Below are 24249 nucleotides of genomic sequence, written 5' to 3'. Positions count from 1 at the left end.
TTTTTTTTTATGCAATCCGTGATGAGAGCCATAATGGAACTGAAGCCTCAAATGAACCACTTATAGAAGGTAGCCAAGTCGTGAAAGCTGCGCACATTGTGAATATTATGGGGTTCAGGCCAATTGACAATGGCTTTGACCTTATCGGGATCCGCCGACACACCCTCAGCTGACACAACAAAACCTAAGAAGATAACACTACTAGACATAAATGTACACTTCTTTAGGTTGGCGTATAATTTCTTGGCTCTAAGGATCCCACAAACTTGCCTTAAATGGTTGAGGTGTTGCTCCTTGGTCATGCTATAAATCAAGATATCATCAAAGTAGACGACTAGGAACTTCCCCATGAAGGGCCTCAACACTTGGGTCATCACACGCATAAAAGTAATTGGGGCATTAGTCAACCCAAAAGGCATGACTAGCCACTCGTATAACCCATCCTTCGTCTTGAAGGCCATCTTCCACTCGTCACTAGGGCGTACACGGATTTGGTGATAACTACTTTTGAGGTCAATTTTTGAGAAAATAGTAGTGTTGGCCATCATATCCAACATGTCATCAAGACGCGGTATGGGAAACCGATTCTTGACTGTGATTTTGTTAACGACCCCACTATCAACACACATCCTCCATTTGCTATCCTTCTTAGGTGTTAGAAGGGCGGGCACGTCACATAGGCTCATGCTCTCTCAAATGAAACCATTTTTTAGGAGCTCATCAATTTGTCTCTTCAACTCTGCATGCTCCTTTGGGTTCATTCTGTAATGAGGGAAGTTTGGTAGAGTCGCCCCAGGAACTAAATCAATGACATGCTGTATATCCCTCATAGGGGGAAGCTCATTCGGTAGATCCGCAGGAAAAACATCACGGAACTCATCCACTACCGAAATGGCTTCAGTGAGTAATTCTACACTAGCTTCTGGTGCACTCTCCCTAGCCACGAGGGCGTACACTATCGAGCCTGACTCAGTCTCTCACTCAAAGTCCTTGGCATTTAAAATATGGAGAGGTTTAGATTTGGACTTCGATTCCTTTGATTCTTTTGAGCTGCCAATACTCTATGTGGTGGACTCCTTTTCAGTCGTGTTCTTGAGTGGAAGTGGATTTAGCTTGACTTTCTTGCCCTCAAATCAGAATGTACACACATTTGAACGACTAAATATAGTGACATCCCTGTCGTAGAGCCAAGGCTTACCCAGAATGATATGACCAACATCCATGGGAACAACATCACACCAAAGTATCTTTATATGATCCAAACTGAATAGGAACAAGACAACGGTGCGAGATTGGAATGGAAGTTTTATTAACCCAAGACACTCTATAAGGTTGAGGATGGGCTTCAACTTTCAAGCTTGAACGGCTCACGGTGCTAGTTGATGCCATATTGGCACATCTACCACTATCCATGATCATCTTGCAACTCTTATCATCACATTTTGCATAAGTATAGAAGATCGTGTTATGGCGCCAACCGTTGGTATTCTTGGCTTATGTAAAGGTGCAACGCATAACTGCGAGGGTCGCAGACTCTTGAGCTCCCTCTTCCTCATCACTATGAATTTCTGCTGGCTCATATTCTTCTTCCTCACTGTCACTCTTTGGGGGCACTACTTCTATTTGCCCATCAATAAGGAACACCTTGGTGCCCTCTTTTATGCTACACTGGTGGGCAAAGTGACCAAACCCCTGATATCTAAAACACCTAGTCGCATCACTTTTACACAGCTAGACCCGACAACTCCTTTACCCTTATCATCCTTGGGCCTGGACTGAGAACTACTGGAAGGCTTGCATTGATATCATTGTTGGGCTTAGCCCTAGAAGGGTTGACCTTAACGTCAAGATCATGAAACTCAAACCGCCTTCCCACAGATGCTTTGAGGTATTGCTCAAACTCCAACACTACTTGATACATCTGTTCAAGAGTGTCTATGTCCTTGGCGAGCAGCTCTCTCCTAATGTCAGAACGGAGGGCTATCTTAAATCGAGCAATAATGAGTACAGGATTCTCATTAACTTCACACCGGGTCAAGTACTCTTCAAACTTCTCAATGTATTCAGCCACACTCATGGAACCTTGTTGAAGAGACTGCCATTCTTCAACCAATCTCAAGTGATAGGAGAAAGGGAGGTACTTTTCCTTAAGAGTTTCTTTCATTTCTGCCCAATGGACTATTGGGGGCTGCTTCGACCTTTCTTTCTTTTGCTCCACAGTAGTCCAAAACCTCTTTGCTTTGCCCACAAGTTTTATCTTGGCAAATTGGACTCGACGAGCATCCGACATGTTATACCACTCAAAATAGTGGTCCATATCTCCCAACCAATATAGAAAAGCTTTAGGGTCCAAGTGACCATCAAACATAGGGGCTTCTACTTTAACTCCCTGTAGGAGTCACGCATCTGGGTCATAGTGATCATCATGCCTCTCGCGGGGCAGTTGCATAGGTGCGCGCCCATGACCAATTCCTTGGCTACCTCCATTCCTTGGTCTATCCTCTTGACTACCTGCCTGAGATTGAGCATCTTCCCCAATGGTGGGGTTTGCCGGGGCAGAGTTTTCTAGTTGGATAGCGCGCACATTAAGCTGTTCAAAGCGTTGGTCAATACGTTGTTCCAAGCGCCTACCTAAAGATTTAAACTGCCGGGTTATATTGTTCATTGACTCTTGCAATTGCATTATATTTAGGGTAGGGTGTAAGCCAAAACCACGACCAATATGCGTGGGCATACAACTACTCACTCAACTCCAAGACTCTCTAACACAACTATATGTGTCTAAATGGGACTAAATGATCCTATAGGATTGTATATGAGGGAAACTACACAGCGCTACTAAAATTCCAGCAATAACTGCCTAAATAGTTTGTTAACAGAAAATTCAGCCAAGAAATTTAGGGATTTTCTAACAACAGAAAATTCAGCAGCCCATATTGTGAAATGATGGGTCCTAAACAGCCCTATATGATGAGACTTGATGCAAAATAGACATAATTAAACTAAACCCTAAACATGCAATGCATTCCCCTATGAAAAACCTAAGCCCTGATACGAAATTCGATGCAGGACATGAAATTAAATATGAGGTGCAAGATTTCATGCTTTAGATCATACCAATTTCTAAACAATCACAAAAAAAAAATAAAATAAAAAAACTCATATCCCACATACATTCAAACATTCAACAAGGGGAATCTACAAGGGTCCATGCCTACTCACGTTTAGGGCTAGATCAAGTAGAATTATGAACCAAACAATTCCCAATGGAGTGTAGATTCATCCAATCCTGCAAAGGACTGTTCCCCAATTCAAGAGATTCACCATGTTTCATGTAGGGGAAAACCTTGGGTTTGCAAAAGTTGGAAATATTTAGGATCTGGGATTTTTTAGGGTTAGGGTTTGAGATTTAAGGCGAGAGAGGAGAGGAATAGAGGAGAGAGAAGAACCTGAGAATGATCCTGCGTGTGGACGTAGGCCCACCTGGAAGCACGTGCGTAGTTGTCTGGCCGCATGTGTGTGGGGCCCACGAAACTGAAAGAGGACTCCTTGGGTACGGTCGGCCAGGGGAGGCCCACTCTCACACCAAGTTTTGGGCCGATCCGATGTACGGTGAGTGCGTGGTGCTCCGCCGAAGTTTCAGCCCCCCAGTGGGCCAGAATCTGGAAACCTGCTGTAGAAGAGAACTTGAGTGCCAAAAAAGGATAAATCTGAAGATGGGATGGCTGTGGCAGATGAGGGATGTGGGGTGTAGGGGTGGGGATGATATGGGATGGTTGTGGCTTCGTACCACAATAGTTAGCCCTTCAAGAAGGGAGGGTTTCGCACCCAACTAGATTCTTCAACTCAGAGAACTAGAGAAGAAGAAGAAAACAAAGAATTTTATTCATAAACTTTAATGAAAAAACCTTACATGGAGTTGCTTATTTATAAGAAAAACCCTAAACCTCAAAAGCTAAGCCATGTGCGCACACTATTACTTAGAGATAGTAACAAAAATAACAACTAATCAACGCAATCAAAACCGTTCATGATGTTCCTAATAACGATAATAACCAAAACTCAAAATCCTAGATCATCTAGGGTCGCGGGCCACGATCATGAGATCCAATGGTGGAATTCATATGATGATCGGGTCCACTCCAATGCTACGTAGCATAGCCCCCTATCTAAGAGGCCCTCCATAGAAGTCGTCATCGATCCAGATCGATAGTGTGGCCTTTCTCCTCCTTGCGTATGTGCATAGGGTGGGGGGCATGCGCGTGCGTGTGATGTCCCCATCGCCATTACCGTTACCTAACGGCTGTTATGGTCTCATGAGGGCGGTTACGACACACCACGCCTGGGACCTGTATATCATAATTCATAAATGCAGCTTTTGTTTAGTAATGTTAATCTATTCTTCTTATAAAATCTTCCAAATATTATATTTTCTACTTACTGAGATTTCTTTTGGTATCTACTCTTGTAACCTTTCCATAGCTATTTGCTCTCTTTCAGTCAATTCTGTTCTTTTCGTATCTACTCTTGCCATTTTGAAAATTCAGTTGCTGCAAATTAGTTCATCATGCAAAATGCTAACAGTGGTTCTTTTCTAACTTCTTGGTAGGATAATGACATGTGGTTCCATATCGATGCGGCATATGCCGGTAGTGCTTGTATCTGCCCAGAATATCGCCATTACATCAATGGGGTGGAAGGGGCGGATTCATTTAATATGAATGCACACAAATGGTTTCTAACAAATTTTGACTGCTCGGCCCTCTGGGTGAAGGTATGCCCCCTTTTTATTTGGAATATTTCTCTTGGATTTCTACAATATCTGGATTAAACTATAGGTTTTTTCAAGCATCCATGGTATTATATATTTTATGATCTGAACTTCTAGGCTCAAATGCAGTATTGGGCATTTGAGTGGTGTTTGCCAACCACCTGAGCATGACCTTCCCATTTTTGGTCTGGTGGTGGTACCTCTGTACTTGGCTGTTTGCTAGGCAACTACCCCTTCATGACCCTGCTTTGTGTTTTTGCCCTTTGGGGTGTGCATAATTGGCTGGGTCAATACAGGGTGGGACCATGTTGGAATGCTAGTGCTGTCAATGGGAGCCTTTGCCATGGCGAGTTCCAAGTACCCTGATAAAAGAGGAAGGTTGATTTCTGGCGGGCAACTGATCATAAGAACTGCCAATCTACATTTAAAGGCCAATCCTTTGCTAGAGAAAGGCCAAGATCATGGTGGCAACGACTACGAAGGTGGTGGTGGGGCAATTATCAAAGCCTTGTCCCAACTATTTTGGGTTGCTTTATGAATCTTGTTTCCTAGTCAATCCTGAGGCCCTATCCTTGGTAAGTGAATAAGCCTTCATACCTGCTCTCACCACCTCAATCCAAGTCCTTCAGGTCTTCCTCTCATCTTAGATCTTTTTAGGCCCTTCGACCTTAATCCGTGTTAATCGAGCTGCCTTTGGTCTTCATTGCACATGACAGAACCATGTCAATCTGCCATTCATCCACCCCCCCCCCCCCCCCCCTGCGGGACTGCTCCTAGGTTACTTTAAATGACCTTATTCGTGATTCTATCCTTCCTAGTCTTCCAAGGCATCTGTCTCAACATCTTCATCTCCATGACACTTCACCTCTTCTGACGCTGCTTTCTAACTACCCAACATTCTGCCCCATATAGCATATAGCTGGTTGAATTGTTGTCTTACAGAATTTATCCATCAGTTTCAAAGGCATGCAGCGATCACATAACACTCTAGAGGTACATCTCTACTTCATCCACCCAGCTCTAATTTCTATTGGAAGCATCCTCATCAATCTCTCTATCCTTAGAATAATATAGCAAAGGTAATGAAACACATCACTTCGAGAAATTTCTTGACCAAATTTTTTAACTAAAGCCTGGAAACACATATCATTGTCATTGTTGCTGTAACTTGTCCCAGCTATTTAGGATTGGCTTCATGATTTGCTTGGCAAGGGTTTGGTGACGGACTATCTACCAAATTTTAACGCTATATCATTTTCGACTGGTGTCACAACCAGCTGGAGTATGTTATACACACACATAGATAAATGTTACTTTGTGCAGATCTCAAATAATTTTAATTATATATTCATTGCAAGCCATTCTTGTTTGTGGTTACTAAGGGCTCGTTTGGCATCTCTACTCTAATTCAATAATAGCTACTCCAATAAGCTCTTTTTTTTCTAGCACTTGTTTTAAATAAGCTCGTTTTATACAATTACGTTTTCAAATCCAAAAAAAGCTCTTATTTGAAATAAGCATGTTTGGTAAATCCTTCAAATAAGAGCTTTTTAAAAAAGGGTAATTGATGTTATTTTTAAAGATGTCAACAACTCTATCACAAGAACAATTCAAAAGGTTGTTTTGGTGGATCTCACCATAGATGAACTATGCCCCAAATGACAAAAGAATGGATGACTATAATCTTCATATTTTAAGACATTTGGGCCATCTATTATCCCGTACATTAGATGTGGATCAACCATCATATTGAGCTCACCTTTGATGTGGACCGTCCATTGTGTGAGCCAAACCTTCAAAGTGGGCCGTCCATAATACAAGGCCCATCTTGGATGTGGACCATTCATCATTAGGGGCCCACCTTGATGTAGGTCATCCATCATGTGGGGCCAACCATCAATGCTAATTTTCCTTTATGTGGGGCCCCTCAATGTCCACTATCCATCACCCATCATGTGGAGTCCACATCTAATGTGTCCATAGTGTGGGCCCTACCTTCAAAGTGGATTGTCTATCATGTGGGGCCCACTTTTGATATCCACTATTCATCGTGTGGGGTGCACCTTTTATGTGGATCATCCATCATGTGGTCCACTTGGGATATGGGTCATCCATCATGTGAGACCTTGGATGTGGACCATCCGTTAGGTGGGGCCCACTTGATGTGGACCATCCATTATGAGGGGCCAGACTTTGATGTGGGCCATCCATCATGTGAAGCCCACTCCGTCCATTATGTGGGCCCACCTTGATGTAGACCATTCATCGTGTGGGGTCCCACCTTCAATATGGGTCGTTCATCATGTGGGCTCACCTTTGATGTCAACTGACCGTTACGTGGGCCCACCTTCAATGACCATCATCCATCATGTGGGTCCCACCTTTGATGTGGGCTGCCTATCAAATGGGACCCACTTGATGTGCATGTTCCGTCATGCTGGGGCACACTTTGATGTAGACCATCTATCATGTGGGGCCCACCTTTGAAGTGAATTGTTCATTACGTGGGCCCACCTTAATGTGGGTCCCCACATTCAATATGAGTCATTCATCATGAGGGGCCCACCTTTGATGTCCACCATCCATTATGTGGGTCCCACCTTTGTTGTGGACCATCTATCGTGTGGGGCCCACTTGATGTGGATAGTCCATCATGTGGGACCCACCTTTGATGTCCACCGTCCATCATGTATGTCCCACCTGCTATCGTCTTGGCAAGGTTTCAGCCTAGGAAAAATCAGAACTGCTATTTGGAGAATGGCAATTTTAGCGATCTGGTGGTGTGGTTGGGAAGAGAGAAACGAAAGATGTTTTAATGACACTTCTTCAGCTAATGTGGTTGGCTCCAGGGCCAAAAGGCTTTCGATTGAATGGGCAGTCATCAATAAGAGTTCGAGAGATAGCGATCTATGTTTTCTAGGCCTTTAGCTTTTGTCTGCTATCTCAGCAGATTTGTTTTCTCGCTCTGTTGTTTGTATTTCCTCCTTCTTTATATATATATATATATATATATATATATATATATATATATATTTATCCTCGTTGCTTTAAAAAAAATAAATGTGGGGCCCAACCTTCAATATGGGTCATTCATCATGTGGGCCCAACCTTCCATCATGTGGTCCTGCATTCAAATCCACCATCCATCATGTGGGTCCCACATTTGATGTGGACCATCCATTAGGTAGGGCTTGCTTGATGTGAATCGTCCATCATGTGGGGCCATGCTTTGATGCAGCCCATCCATCATGTGGGGCTCACCTTTGATGTGACTGTGTATTATGTGGGCCCACTTTTGATTTGGACCATTCATCATGTAGTGCCCACCTTCAATATGGGTCGTTCATCATGTCGACCTACCTCGAAGAGATTGTAAAGAGAAGAGAAGAGAGTAAGATGGGAATTACTTGGAAAGTTTGACGATAAACTTGTCCAAAAATTAGTTCAAAATGTCTACCCGCTTGAGGTAAATAAGTTTCGTTTCAAAAAGTAACCCCTCCCCAACTTATAAAATCGGAGCTTGTTTGCTACTTTCTAAACAAATAAGCACTATGATTAGACTTCTACCAAACAGTCTAAAAGCTTATTTTTTTAAAGAAATAAGTCAATAAGCTCTTATTTGTAGAGATGCTAAACGCCCCCTAACATATGATACCATTTCATTACGAAACCCAAACTTAGATTCCTTTGGACACAAATTTCCATTCCACTTGAAAAAGAATGTTTTTTCTTCATGTCCATTTTGAAAACTGCAGAGAAATTCAACTCCTTATGTGCTTATTGATGCCATAGACCTTAATCATATGCAATACCCTTTCAGGGAATACATTATACTAAAATGCAATTTAGGCATTTTTATGTTGGCATGTAAGTGGTGGTCGGTAAACATACAAGCGAACATCGACAAACACACACATATGATATCTACACACCGGTGTTTTAAATAGCGTGTAGTGTGGCGTTTGACCCTCTATAGCAAATAGCATAAGCTACACAATCCTCAATATTCTTTTATTAAAATAATAGAAAATATGATAAAATTTATAAAATGCATAATTTCTATGAGTTCTTGACTACGAATCTGGATTAACCACTTATTTCCTTGCAAAATCTCTCTCTCTCTCTCTCTAACTCTGTCTTTGCCTTTAGACATCTCTAAGTGTGACTTTTTTTTTTTTTTTTTCCCTCCATTTGTTGAAACATCACAAATTCATGGTATAGATCACAATTTGGATGGTCTGGATTGATCTAAGTGCTCTATCCACAATATGGATCCCAATTTGGATGGTTCGGATTGATCTAAGTGCTCTGTCCACGATATTGACCGCAATTTGAATGGTCCGGATTAGTTTAATATAGTGCCATGTGTCATAGGTACAAGTCATCGCAATTTTAAAAAAGGTGTTAAACTAACATAGAAAAAACACTTAAAAAAAAATGAAATTTCAGGTAGCATATGCTGTCTACACTATGCTATACGCTACATACCCTGTAACTTACGCTACCAGGGAGTTATGCTACTTGTGTACGCTACGTAGCGTATGCTACACGGTACGCTACAACGCTACTGAAAACATTGCTACACACACAACTTGCATATGATATCTACACACACAACTTCCAAGTCCAAATATCATGTGCAGGTGACATCTACCCTGTTCAATAGGTTGGCTCCACCACGGGGATGACTTTATGGAAAAATCAGCCCCATCCATCCATCAGGCGGCCGCCATGGACCGTACTTGTATTATGTTATTTATTATCAGCTATACATTATTTTCCATGGTGTGACCTACCTGATGAGTGGATGGGGCTGATTTTTGCACAAAATTATCCTCATGGTTGTGCCAACCTATTGGACGGGTTGGATGTTAAATGCACATGACATGTTGAAAATTATCTACTGGGTGGTTGGCTACTTAACGTCTAACTAATTGGGTATGAGCATCCCTACACACACGCATAGACACTGCTAACATCCCCAACCTTTTGAATGATATGTGGGATGCCCAATGATCAATCGGGACGGTTCATTCAATAGGACCAATGGGAGCAATCCATGGCGCAAAAACCACTCCAATCGGATGATCCTTACCCTTTGAATGGGGCCAATTTGTTACAATCGTCCGTTGTTTTTGAGCCGTAGATCACATGTTTAGAATAATCAAACCAAACCTCTACTTGGGAATCATGAGGAATACAAGTGGGATTTATTTGGTAGATGTTTCAGGATGATGATTGGAACTATTTTGTTTCTCCGCTCAATCTTAGATGTCATTTTTCATGTTTTTGATTCGACACTTCGAATCATCGGTTGGCATGATTTTTACGGCATTGCTTGCTCCTAGTTGTATAAATGAATGAACGGTTTGGATCGATGATAGGTCACCCCACGTGCCATTAAAAGCTTCAGGGACATTGCTAACGTCCCCATGAACATGGGGATGTTAGCAATACTCTATATATGTGTATATGTATGTATGTATATATGTGTATATCTTTGTTTGTATGTACGTATATATATGTGTATATCTGTGTTTGTATGTATGTATATATGTGTATATCTATGTGTGGGTGTGGCTGTGTTTTTACAGCATGGCTTGCTCCTGGTTGTACAAATAAATGAAAGGTTTGGATCGATGATAGGTCACCCCCACGTGCCATTTTAAAGCTTCGACGACATTGCTGACGTCCCCATGAAGGTGGGGACATTACCAAGATCCTATATATATGTGTGTATATTTGTGTTTGCATGTATACATGTATATGTATGTATGTATGTGTATATGTGTATATCTGTGTTTGGGTGTGGGTGTGAGAGAGAGCTTTGCTAAGCCCACGTATGTGTGCAATAAAGCTCATGTACACGCCACATATGTGCCAGCTTGGAGCAGTAGGTCTAAGATCCAATCTGTCCATCAGAACGACACCACTATATTGATGCACTAGCCCAAGAATCAGCTTGATTCACTGGTCAGGTGGACCACAGTTTGCAAAACAAATGTAACTCTAAAAAACTTTGTCGAAGTTTTCTAACCCATCTACCTATTTCCAATAATGGGGTCCATGTGCTGGTTGGACAAGATTTCATTATTGGGAAAATATGTAAAAGGTTGAACCAACTTGATGGATGGATTAGATCTTGGACGTGTGTGCAATGCTCGCAAATTTGTGGCGTGTACACGAGCTTTATTGCACATGCATGTGCACTTAGCAAAGCTCTCACACACACACACGCGCATGTGCGCACACACATAGTGGTAGCTCAATCGCATTGAAAACATATTGGGCAAATTCTTCTGTTTCATCTTTGTATTTGTGGTGGTTGCTGGAGCCCTTTGCAAAATGATATCAAAAGCTATAGAGATTGGTTTATGCAATGAATTTGGGTGACCTCCAATTTGCAGACAATACCTTGTTATTTTGTGAAGCTAAGAGCATTTAGATTGCTTATCTTAAGAGGGAGATACACTACTTTTAGATGGCTCGCGGTCAAAGGAGGAATCTTGACTATCGATCATTTGCGCAAGAGAAGCTGTTCACTCCCCAAGTATAGGGTTGTGATGTAGTAATAAACTCGGTAAGACCGAGGTCGAATCCACAGGGACTGATACCTGTACGTTATCTGAAACCAAGTAGAACTAGAACCAGACTAAGATGTGATCTAAACCAAATAGAATTTAAGAAATAATTGTGGAATAATTATCTAAAACTTTAAGGAATTCAAAAGAAGGAAACTAGGGATTCAGAGGATCCACTTGTAGGGATCAGGGAGATCTCATGCCTGCATTAAGATTTATGGAAATCAAACTGAACCTACTTGATCTGGTTTTTAAGAGATGAAAGGTATATGAATTAGAATGGATTCCATCATCTAACCATGCCCAGGAGACAAAGCAAATAACAGGATTAAACTAATTACCAACCAATCAAACGTACATGAAAGTTAGGAAGGGTACTATCATCCAACCATGCCCAGGAGACGATGGTGAACAACAGGGCCTCCTGACGTCATAAACATCAAAAGAGAAAAAGAGATATTCAAAGCCGTTGCAAACCCATTGTAATTTCAGTCACAACAGACCATTAAAGACTGAGAAAATATTCTTTTAATAATCAACTTAAAACCAAGTTCAGTTCATAAATTTAAATGAAAAGTAGGAAATAGTGTCTCCCATCTCGCTACAAGCTTCACCTCTTAGCCCTAGCTAAGAGGTTTAGCCACACATGAATGGGCTGAATAAACAACGGAATAAAAATAAAAAGGAAAAGAAAAGAACAAGAAGGAAGAAGAGAAAAAAAACCCACTTCTCGTCCCTGCCAAGCCCAGCCGCTGCTTCCAGCCACGTCCACCTTTTGCTCACGTCTCCTTTTCCCTTCCTTCCTCTCTCCTTGACGTCCCAGCAGCAACCAAACCCGAGCTTCCTGTACTCTCTGTTTCCTCCCAGCCACTAGCAGCGTCCCTCCTTCAATCTCGTCCAGCAGAAAAACCAAAACTTCCTCTCGGCTGCACTCTCCTCTCCGTTTCTCTTCCTTGAACGCCCCTCCCCAACCAAAGACGACCTCCTTTAATGCTCCTTGCGGAACTGCTGTTGAGTCCTGCTAGAAGTGGGCTGCGGAAGCTGGAGACTCCAAGCACTTACTCTGCTGCGAGAGACCTTACGCAATCAGGAGTTCGGTGTCTCCACTCCTCTTCTTCTTTGCTTTCTTTCCAGAAGGAGAGCGTCCTCTGGGGGATTTTTGGTCCATCTTCATGATGAACGGTTCAGATTAGCCGTCCGATCACCCCCACGAGCGCACAACTCGCCGTGAAAATCGGACGGCGTCGGTTGCGAAACAGAGTGCGTTACGCACTTACGCTGGCTGATGGTGGGGCCCACATGGCTTTCGTTTTGGGAAATCCACGCCGTCCACTAGATGCGCCTCGAAAAACCAGTCAGGAATAGACTGTTTTATATTGGTTTTGGTGTGGTCCACAGGACTTTTCGCGCTGCCGTCCGTCCGACGTTTGAACGGCTAGGATCCCATTCTATTTATTTCTTAAAATATTGCCACCTAGGCGAGGATGATAGGGGGCAAGGGCTTCTGATGGACGGTCCGGATCGGTCCATTGCATCACGGTGGTGGCCCACAAGACTCACCCGCGACCTCTGTTCCTTCCGCAGGAACGACTTCGAGTTGGAGAGGGAGACGTCGGTCAGCGTGCGCTGACCGACTTTGAGGAATATAGTGCACGGCTGGTGCACTTGTGTACCGTGCACACGTGATGCACATCCGTCGATCTTGGTCTCCTGGGGTCCGTCGCTTGCCTTGGTGATTTCAGACCGCTAAATCCATGCTTTTAGTACCTTTTTCCCATCCAGACTCGTAGATACGCCCTACATCACAAACATGATTAAATCAGCCATTAAACGGAATTATGCTTGTAGATCCAAGTAATAACTGGGGTCTAATATGTAATATTTGACCCTCAACAGAAGCATGATTATCACAAATGGTTGCATCTCATGTCTCGGGCAGTGGAGCCAATGGATCGCCTTATTATTCATTGCCTGCTTGCGTGCGAGTTTTGGTGGAGAATGTGGACCTTATGTGGTGTATTCTGGTCTCCCCCTGTATTGTTTGAAGATTTCTTGCCCGGTTTGGGGGTATGAGAGTAAAAGGAGAAAGCGCTTTGGTGGATATCTTTTATGGCATGGTGTGGTCCATCTGGAAAGGAAAAATAAAACGTTCAATTATTGTTCAGACTCTTTGAGCTTAGCTGAGGAGGTCTTTCACTAGGTGAAAAATCAAGTCATTTATTGCCTGAGGGGTTAAAGCCTTTCAAAAATTGTAATTCGGAGGTGCTAAGAAGCTACTGGCTTGTATTGTTTTAGTTCCTTTTGTTGCGTGCAGGTTGATTTCTCATCATTCCTGCATGTTTTCCCCGGCTTTTGAGTGGTTTTTTTAATAACATATGGTACCATTCTATGTGCGCGTGTATCTCAGTGGCTCACTGTTATTATTTGCAGCCAGCAACTTGAGCATGTCCTTTCTACTTCCGTCCAGTGGTGGTGCATATGTAATGCAGGGGCATTTTCACATCGGGCTCGAGTGGGGTGGCCTGTGCGATGCAGGGGCACACTCTGGGTGGGCGGTCCGTGTGAGGCGGGTGGTTCGTGTGAAGCGGAACCCTATGTGCAGTGAGGCCCACGAGGGAGGTTCGGCCGAGGTCCTAACCCATGGGATGTGGGGCCTAGGCTATGAGATGAAGGGATTAATTCGCCATGCTTTATTAGTTTGAGCTTTTAGAGCAAGTGGTTAATTGTCCTGCATCAATATGTGTGCCTCCTTGCCAGCTTAGATGCCTGTGTTTATTACCTGATATGAGGGAACTCCATGGCTCCATGTGAGTGTGCCCGTATCGTCTTAGCACTTTTTCTGGCAACTGCCCCTCAATGGCCCTCCTTTGCTTGCTTGCCATTCAAGGTGTGCACGTATTACTCGGGTTGGTGGTGAGTACTGGGTGGGATTGCGTTGGCATGTGAGTGTTGTCACCATAAGCTTCTTCCACCACCGGTTCCCGAACTTGGGTAGAAGAGGGAGGTTGATTTATGGTGGTTGCTGATTGTAAACTTTTGCCAATCTACCATTTCAAAGCTGAGAAAGGCTAACATATTCTAGCTTAATCTAATTCCCAAAGACCAGATGTTGATTTCTGGTTTATATAACATTTTGTGAACTTATTTCTTTCAGTCACTTTGAATCACATGAAACCAATTACTAACACCAATACCATTAGCTGTTGGGCATTAAATCTTTGTTGACAATAAGCATCGATGGTGCAGTGGCACTTATTTTGTGCCATATATATCGAGGAAGCATTTGGAGATCATTGTCATGCATGTCTCAGAAGCTGATGGACTGATGCGTTTTTTGATTTTGATGGAACAACTTGTTATTAAATGCTAGCCAAATACAATTCCAACTTTGTTTAAGTGCATAAATCTTATATCTGGAAATTTTCTATAATAATCTATTTTCTTGAAATTGATTTGTGGGTAATTATATTACGCTGCAGAAAAGGCAGTTTTCTATGTTGAAATTAAATTTCATGTTGGTCATCTAGCAACTTGTCCTTATCTCCTCCATCCATTAAAATGCAGACAATACTAACTGCTCCTTGTTGGGCTGCCTTTGAAAAATAAGGTTCATATTTTCTGAAAACTAAATCAGGTAGCAAATTGCTTAATAAACCAATCATACCTTGTTTTCTCCGTACTCATGTCTTTCAATTCAAGTGTATAAAACAGTTGCTTCCTGAGTAAATGATTTTTTCCTTCTCACCAGGACCGAAGTGCTCTGATTCAATCACTCTCTACAAATCCGGAGTATCTAAAAAATAAGGTGAATTTCCTCCCATTACTTCATATCAATATTTTCATATTTTCTCGAGTGAGGTAAAATATGGTGGCTGAAAGTTCTAAGAATTGTTTGTTCAAAAAAGAGAGAGAGTTTGAAATGCTTTATTATGGACTTCATTGTCATTATGCATAATTTTGAACTGTACAATATTGAGTTATGTGACAATATAGTCCATGAATCGTGATATCCATGTCAAAGAGAATTGGTTCTAAACACCGTGGGTTCATAGTCCACGCAACTTGTTCAAGATTACCTCCTTTTTCTTTCTTTTGGAAACAATGCTGCTGTCTTGTGAGTGAACCTTGGCACATCGCTTAATTTGCTTATGTGAGAGAACATGTTTTATGAGTAGGACCTTTATCAATGGTGAACTGATCGCCTACAGGCACCATCACTTGCCATACCATCTTGCCACTTATGTAGGCCATCATACAATGAAAATGGTTGGCCACAACATGAAGATAACCTGGTACTAAAATCAAGCCGATCTGCTCATCAGATGACACCATTGGTATCAATAGAACCGACAGTCTGACTCAGATACCGGTGGGCCCACCTAGTGAGTGAATTAGCCCAATTTTTTAGAAGGGTGATCTTCATGGTGGGGCCTACATTTTCATGGTATGGATGTTCTACATTAGTGGGATGTTAGCGAGAAAGATGGTATGGCACTACAAGTCCATTGCCTGTGCGTGATTTGTTCTCTTTCTGGTGTTGGCTATAATTTTACGAAACTGATTAGGGATTGGATATTGATGCCTGAGGTAACAAATAATACATGGTGAAATTAAGCAATGTCGACATTGTTAGAAAGAATTTATTATGGAAACTTTCAGATATGGAAAACATATTCATGACAGTTTCTTATAAGTGAAAGTTTTTGGGACGTGCATTTCTTAATGAATTCACTGATTTCAAAGAAGAAAAATGGGCAGAAGGGCTGCAATAAGCACTGTGGCATTCAAAATGTTTTATCTACTTTCTGTATTCAATTAGGACTAGCAGCAGGGGGAGGGTCTTGGCTGAGACAAAGGGAAAATTTGAGGATGCCCAGCTTGATAGACCTAGCACTCGCAGTTCAGAAAATCAGGTCCCACACCTTTTTCCAGGTCCAACAATATCCTTCTATTCGGGCTGGGTTGCGTCGGCTAAAATGACCTGAAATGCCCACATGACAAGCTAATAGGTCCAAAGCCAGGCTGGGCTCTCAGGGCAGCCTGCCTGGCCCATCACCACCCTTGGTTGTGGGATAGAATTTGCATGCTTTGTGAAAAGTCTACCATTTGAATTCTTTCATGCATGCCTATGTAACTAGCTAAGCTTCTCATTTAATCATTCTCATATTTTCTTGGCCTTCTTATGTTTATATAATTACCTAGTTATATATTTGGAATACATTTTATTAACTTGCAAAAGGACAATCCCTACATCAGCATTGAGATTTTTAATTTTTAATTTTTTTAATTAATTAATTTTTTTTTTTTTTCATTTCATTGAGCTTTAGGCTTCGCAAGCAAATGCTGTTGTGGACTACAAAGATTGGCAAATTCCTCTTGGACGTCGGTTCAGGTGCAACATCTCATTGGATATAATCCTGTTGAAACTTTTACAGTATGCTTATGAAGTCATTTGTACTATTCTGCAAGAATGCAACTCCCTGTTGAAGTTCATATTTGCTGATACAGTCCAATTAATTCAAGCAACCGATTTATATAATATGATCCCCAAAAACTGTCCAAACGACCCTCATTGCTTATCCTAAAATTGAGAGAGAGACCCAGTCTGATCCCCAAAAACTGTCCAAACGACCCTCATTGCTTATCCTAAAATTGCATAATATCAAGAATTGTAGGTTACACTATTTAAGTCAGAGTTAGAGCTGCATGTACAGTTATCTTTGAATGTAATAATCCACAGTCAAACCGCAGATCGTTGAAGCTGTGGATGGTCATGAGACTGTATGGTTTGGAAAATCTACAAAGCTACATAAGAAATCATATCAAGTTGGCTGAACAATTTGAAGAACTTGTTGCTGCTGATCCCAGGTTTGAGGTAATAAAGTTCTCCTCCTTGGGTCAGTGTTTAGCGTACTTTATTGCTCTGTTCCAAGACACCAAGCATATATGTTTTCCCTCTATTGTTTTGCATGGTTCTATTCTATGAAGAGAGATTCTTGAATGCTTTTAGTGCAGTTGCATTGGGACTCTTAGTCCAATTCATTGATCCAGAATTCAAGGGGTACCATGCAAACAGCACACCTATTCAACAAATATTAACAGTTTGACTAGTGGCCTTTAATATGATTGGTCAAGATTATTTACACAAAATTAGGTCCAATCAACAATTTGATCCATCTATTTGTTAGGGCCCATCATGGATTGCTTATGACTTCAAAGAATCACTTTTGTTATGCAGTCATAGCTGTCCCATCCATGGCTTGGAAAAAGGATGGCTATAGAAAATAAGGCCTAATCAAGGATGGATTTGATCATCCCATCAATGTGATTTTCCCTTGGTAGCCCATGAAAAGTGTTCTAGACTTAATGGACGGTTCAGATTGATTGATTGGACTGTCCAATTGAACTGATGCAACTAATATGCTTGTGAAAACTGCTGGGCGTATGAGGCTGGGCCGGTTCAAAATTTTGATTTTGCATGGCCCAGGCATGGACACTCATAAGGTTTATTTTGTGTGACTTTATGTGTGCAGGTCATTGTGCCTCGGACATTTTCACTCGTTTGTTTTCGCCTTCTGCCTACCGTGCATGATCAAGATAATGGACACAAACTCAATTCTAGCTTATTAGAGGCTGTAAATTCAAGTGGGAAAATCTTCATATCACACACGGTAAGTCCGCGCGAGTGATCAGTTCTTATATTGTGCTATTCTTCACTGAGAGATTTTTTTTTTTTTTTTTTTCTGTACCGATTCTTTTGTTTAGAGTGGAATTTGAATGATTCTCTACCTAAGGATATGGAGTATCCCTGGGCCCACGGTTCGTAGATTAGGGGCCACATTTTTGTGATTGGGACCAATGATCCACCATTGATGGACGGAGTACCCCCCCCCACCTATCTCCAAGATTGGAAGTTCCCAAGCAATCCAATCTTTGGCCTACTTTTGTTGAATGCAGACCATTCGCCTATCTGGGTAATTTTTGGGACACGGTGCGGACAATGTGGGGTCTATCAGATCAAAGGCCTGGATCTCCAAACTGTGGGTTCTACTTCTAGGAACAGAAGGCCCAAGGATATACACGTCCTGCTCATCAGCAAGCACGTAGTTTGCTGATGTGGGATTCCATACTTGTGGGGTTCTAGTTTGGCATTCTGAACGGTTGATCTGATTGTCCTCACCATGGATGGAGGATGCCCCATATATCTCCCAGATTGATGATCCTAACCATTCGATACTTTGGCCTTCACCCCTTCAATTTAGACTGCCAACATAATTTTATTTTATTTTTATTTTTATTTTTTAACTTAGCTGTCTAAATGTAGATCTCCATTAAGAAGGGCTGGGATATTCCAATCTGGAAGATTTGCCAGGCATGCACATCCAGTGGGTTTCATCAGATAAACAGTTTGGATTGCCAAACCATGGGCCCCACGTCTTACACTCTGATTGATTGTTTTTCTCTGTTGAGAAAGTTGATGCCTGTGATTTTTAAGCAGGTACTGTCAGGGAAGTTTGTTCTGCGATTCGCAGTGGGGGCGCCATTGACAGAAGAGAGGCATGTCAGTAGTGCATGGGAAGTGTTGCAGAAACATGCCACCACCCTCTTGGGAGGCTCATAAAACCGTTCTACCGGTGTCCTTTCATTTCTTATGGTATTGAAATTGAGAGAAATGTTCACATATAGCCCCATTTTCTGGGCCAACATGTCATCATGTATGTAGGGCATCTGAGCCTTGAAAACATGGATTGTGCCATGAAGATTACCTAGGTTCCTCACACCTGTACATTCGTTAGATCATCGACTGTCCATTGATTTCGATGCTGTGGCTTACACAGTTAGAACACCAGATTGAATTTTGTCCAAATAATCTCCATGGCGTGGCCACCTTTTGGACAGCTGAGATGTCCCACACATGACACATTGGGTGGAATCAGGCTGTTTGTGAACATTTATCATTAATGGAACATCATCTTCTTGTTTAGCTTAGCAGATCACAACATTCAAAATCCACACTTTCTAATATTTCAAGTTCATTTTTGAAATGATGGAAAACCATAATCTCTTTTGAACAAATACATGCTTGTGCAGGCATGTGTTTGCTGGGGTGTTTCGCCTCCATCGCAAAGCCTGAGGTCATCCACAATGGAGCCCATGTGGCCAGATGGTTGGATGACTCTGGACAATCATATGGTGGCCCACACCGAGGATGGCTCACTGGGAAAAAATCATACTGATGGACACTCCTAGTCCATTTGTTTTGAGAGCCAGCAATTAGACTGCTAGGACCATGCAAGCTAGACGCCTTTTATTCCATTTCCATGCTTATTCTTTGACGGTCATGCAGGTCGCAAACCCAAGAACTAAAGGTTGATCAGTCAAGGTCAAGGCCAACCAGATGGACGGTCCTCATCGTATGACCATGCGGTGAAGTGGGCTGCAATGGGCACTTGATGATGCATAGTGGCACACCAAATATTGTTGAGATCCAATGGTTTTGCATAACTTTGATTGCAAAACCTTGATAAATGATACAACTGGGATATTTTTGAAATCACATCAGTTTTTTTATTTTCGAAGATCTTATTACAATTTGTATAGAAAAATTGTGTCGAAATTAAAATAATCCAACCTATATATTTCAAAATTTAAAATCATTTTCAAATTATTTTATTTCAGAGAGATTGTCCAATAAAATCATTAGAAAAATGTCAAAATTTGAAAACCTTTGGAGCAATTCTCAAGCAGAGGAATTGCTAAGAACAAGATTTGTTTCTATGGATGCATGTAGTATAATGTGCGGAATGTACAACATGACATATATGGCAAATGCATGACCACAAAAGGCTATACATTACATATTTGCAGCACTAGAAGATGGATGGACGGTGACGTCTGGATATAGTTGCACATGTAGCATGAGACTATAAGAGAATGATGTGCTATGTATCTTAACAGGAATAAGTATGTCTCGTGGACTTTTTAACAACATGAGAAGTTTTATAGTGATGAGGTAAAAAAAAAAAGAATTATCTTTTGAAATTGTTCTCTTTCTTCAAGTAGAGATTAAACTTTTGTTGCTACCAAACTGCCTAGTGTGTGTATGGGGGTGTTTGCGTGTGGAAAAAAAATCGATTGGTTGGTGCTTGGCCTAACAATGGGTTGGACTTAGACACGGGACTTGGTCCATTGACGACCCTAATTGCTTTTTAAGGCTTGTTTGGATTGTTAATTAATCAATAATGTAATAGGAGAGTATCATTATTATGACTTCACATCTTTTGTCTAAACACAGAATTTAGTAATCAAATGCAAATGTAAAAAAGTTTATAATCACTACAATTTAATATTGTATTACAGTGGAAATCTTTTATACAAATAAGTGCATTAATGTATTTTCTATACAATTTGATATTAATGTAAAAATATTATTATTATGATTTTAAGGTATCTATCCAAATATGGGAATTGTGGGTCAAAATACGTGTTTTTAGGAGAGGTATTGTAATTTGTAAACATTGTACTTTTACACCAATTTAATAATACACGTTGCAATTCAAGTGGTTGAAAAGACATGAGAAGATTTAATATCAAGTGGTCAAAAAGATACGAGAAGATGGATCCATTAGAATAGAGGAATGCTAGTTCGTAGGTCCATGCAGAAAATTCCATGGAATTTTCTCAAGGTACACTCAGCAACGGCGATCAGGACGGTTGATCTGGTGGGCCACTGTCTCGATGGGCTATAGGCTAGAAATCAAGTCAACTTGACAACTACGACCCTCCAATTGTGAGTTTTACCAGATGATTGTAGGTCGCTGTTCCAACTGTTCTTTTGCACGCCACTGATTGGGGGCTACCACATTCTAATGCCCAGTCTCTTTTGGAACACAACCAATCTGCATGGTGGCCCATCAGAACAACGGCCCTGATCACCATATAAGTCTGCCACGTGTACTGTGAGTGGCCTCTATACCACATTAGCATTCTCCATTAGATCATTACCACTCGTGTAGAAAAAGAACTCTTCCAAAACACACATCCTTTTCATTGAAGAATGAAACACATGTCATTGATGTATCCATGCCATGGGGCCAAGGACATGACATGGAAACGTCATTTAAAGTTAAAAAAGGAGTAATACAAGGAAGAGTTATTGGACACTCGGGCAGAGTGAGATGTGGGGACCACACATTAGCTCAAAGGAACCGTCCGAATTTTGGGACCCACTGATGATATGTGGGAGCTCCAAAATCAGATTGGTTGAAAGATAGTGTCCTCTGATTTTTGGACACTTGTTCAATGAATTACAACCATTGGATTTTTTTTTTTTCAACTATCCATTAAATGTCCAACATCAGCTAGATATATAATCAAACTAGTGTCGTACGTGGTTTATGATTCATCGAAACTGGGGCTGAAAATTTTGGTGGTTTGATCAAGTTACTTGTATGCAACATGTACAATTTCTTAGTGCCTGAGTATCAACCACCACACTCTGCCAGAGTATTAAAGCTTTTCCCTTTACAAATAGCAACGGTTACAACAGACACAGACATGTTCATACACTAATTCAAACAAGCGACTCCTCTCTTGCTTGCTTGTTTGCATGGAATTTAGTAAAACAGATACGCTAATCAGACACACTTGTGCAGCCAAAACCCAACATGCACCATTGAGGCACGTATGTGGACCATCCTAGCCATCCATCAGGTGGGCCCTTTTGTTAGAGACCCCACCCAAAAAAAATCAAGCTGGTCGGTTCATGAGGTGATTTACACCATATGAAACAAATAGACAACTAAGATAATGATTGAGCCACATAACATGACTGGACCTGCCTAATTCCTGGGCCAGGACATGAAAAAGTTGGGGTCCCACAGCATGGACGGCTAGGATCTTGCAAGTGTGTGCGGCATTGTCACATTTGGAAGTATGCAATTAGTATGGGCTCCACACAAGTGTGTGATTAGCAAAACTTCTTAATTGAAAAATCCTGGATAGAAGGAAGGAGTGACTTGAATTTCTTCTTCCATGGCTTTGCTGGTGGCACACATGTTGTCGATGTCGGCACGAAGGTCGTCAAGGTTCCACAGGCCACCCCACAGACCGCCATCACTCAATGCAGCATCCGGCGGGGAAGTATCAGTGTGAAACATGGTAGACATGCATTGGTCATCTGCTGGGGGATACATTGAAAACATCTCTAGCCTAGCTTGAGGGAGAGATACTTTATATTCGCCCTCTTCGAGTTGGGAAATGCATGTCTTCATATCCAATTGTTGTTGTTGCTGCTGTTGTTGCTTTTTTTGTTCTTGTCGTTTCAAAGCACGAGTTTTTGCTTTATCAATCTTCTGAGTGGATTTTTCACTTTTCTTGAAATGGGTTCTCCAATAATTCTTAATTTCGTTGTCCGTTCGCCCAGGAAGGCTACGTGCGATCGTGGACCATCTACGCATTAGATTTTCATTGTGTTAGATTGTATTTCACTATAGAGGAAATGCTACATGTTGCAAATATGTATGTTGAGTGTACCAATGAGTTAATGGGTGGTCCACCACATGGAATGGCCATAACATTCATTGGATAATCTTTTAGGGTGCAAAATTCATGATTTTAGAAATAAATACGTTGAAAGTTGTATGTAAGCATTGTAACATACCTGTTTCCCCACCTAGCATGCAACTCTATAATAATCTTCTCTTCTTGAGGAGTTATGTGCCCTCTCTTCAGGTCTGGCCGTAGATAATTCACCCACCTCAACCTACAACTCTTCCCATTCCTTTTCAATCCTGAAACAACAAAAACCATAATTGAGAAAAATGACATACATACATAGATACTATTAAAAGAGAATCCCACGAGATTTTCTTTCTTTGAAATTTGAATTTTCAAAACAGCCATTACAATTGTATATCAAGTTCTTACAACTAATTTCAATGTCGAAAACAAAATTTTATTCTACAACTGAGTTGGGTCCAACTTGGTTTGTATCCTGATTGATTGGGTCGAAACAAAACGATAAAAAACGAGTTGGGTCTGGATTAATTTGGATGATTTTGCTACTTGGATGATAACATCTGAAGGAAAAGAAAAAAAAACAAAACGCGGCTCGAATGATCAGTGGGAATTAGATCATGTAACACAATTTTGCTATAATTCACCCACCGGGTCAACTGAGTCGCAGATCAACTCAACCATTCAACTGAGCTTTGGACTCAACCATGTAAGTATAAGTGATTACCTGCAAGGCTAGCCACTGAATTCCATCTTCCTTCACCATGTACTCTAACATACTCAATAAGCAATTTATCTTCTTCAGGAGTCCAGGGACCCTTTCTCCACCCTTCATCTACAGTGCCCCACCCAAAGGGTCCAGCCATCATCATCATCATATCACTCTACCACTCAACCCCAGACAGATAAAAACCAAGTTTTCAATTGAAAAGCTGTCTCCTGATTTGTGTGACAAGATGAGTGATTTGCGAACATATATATACCAAGTACCTCTATCTATCAAATCAATGTCTCTATCAAATCACTTTCATTCCATTGTCTTGTAGAGAGATTGTGTACGACCAAATGCCTTGATTTTTACACAAAATTACCAAAATGCCCTCTCCCTGTTAGATGGATGGTCTTTTTCCAGAAATCTGTAAAGAGCAATATAAGAGTGGGAAGGATCTAATTTAGCAGTTTGATTCCAGGATGGTCCGCTAGATATGATCAATGGCTTCTGAGCCAATGGATAGAAGTTTGGCCCACAGAATATTCTTTCTAGTTAGGATAGAAATCTCAATTGCATCCAAAATAGAAACTAGCCCCACCAACAGAATTACCAAAATACCCTCTCCTTGTGGGACAGGTATGGGATGAGCCTTGAGGCCCATGGGAACA

General features: G+C 41.4%; 2 protein-coding genes across 6 annotated transcripts in view; one reads left to right on the top strand and one right to left on the bottom strand.

The window, feature by feature from the left end:
- LOC131245748 (tyrosine decarboxylase 2) overlaps positions 1 to 20009 on the top strand; it is a 34630-nt gene extending 14621 nt beyond the window's left edge. The window contains exons 8-15 of one of the 5 annotated variants that reach the window (XM_058245420.1): positions 4610 to 4774; positions 15101 to 15157; positions 16680 to 16744; positions 17104 to 17227; positions 17886 to 18023; positions 18677 to 18724; positions 18851 to 19006; positions 19444 to 20009. In XM_058245420.1, the coding sequence (XP_058101403.1) occupies positions 4610 to 4774; positions 15101 to 15157; positions 16680 to 16744; positions 17104 to 17227; positions 17886 to 18023; positions 18677 to 18724; positions 18851 to 18973 (720 nt within the window). In that variant the 3' untranslated portion in view covers positions 18974 to 19006; positions 19444 to 20009. Of the gene's footprint in view, positions 1 to 4609; positions 4775 to 15100; positions 15158 to 16679; positions 16745 to 17092; positions 17228 to 17885; positions 18024 to 18676; positions 18725 to 18850; positions 19007 to 19443 lie in introns of those variants that run through there. The other 4 variants (XM_058245419.1, XM_058245422.1, XM_058245421.1 and 1 more) reach the window with 4 other exon arrangements.
- A 1286-nt stretch (positions 20010 to 21295) lies between these two features.
- LOC131247250 (MYB-like transcription factor EOBII) lies at positions 21296 to 23794 on the bottom strand. The gene is made up of 3 exons (XM_058247656.1): positions 23597 to 23794; positions 23015 to 23144; positions 21296 to 22803 (listed from the first exon to the last, which is right to left on the bottom strand). The coding sequence occupies exons 1-3, from the start codon at positions 23745 to 23747 to the stop codon at positions 22335 to 22337; spliced, it is 750 nt and encodes a 249-aa protein (XP_058103639.1). The 5' UTR covers positions 23748 to 23794; the 3' UTR covers positions 21296 to 22334.
- Between the last annotated feature and the right edge of the window lie 455 nt (positions 23795 to 24249).

The sequence above is a fragment of the Magnolia sinica genome, chromosome 5, assembly GCF_029962835.1.
Source record: "Magnolia sinica isolate HGM2019 chromosome 5, MsV1, whole genome shotgun sequence".
Classification (NCBI taxonomy): domain Eukaryota; kingdom Viridiplantae; phylum Streptophyta; class Magnoliopsida; order Magnoliales; family Magnoliaceae; genus Magnolia; species Magnolia sinica.
This window is presented reverse-complemented; position numbering and strand designations above follow the sequence as displayed.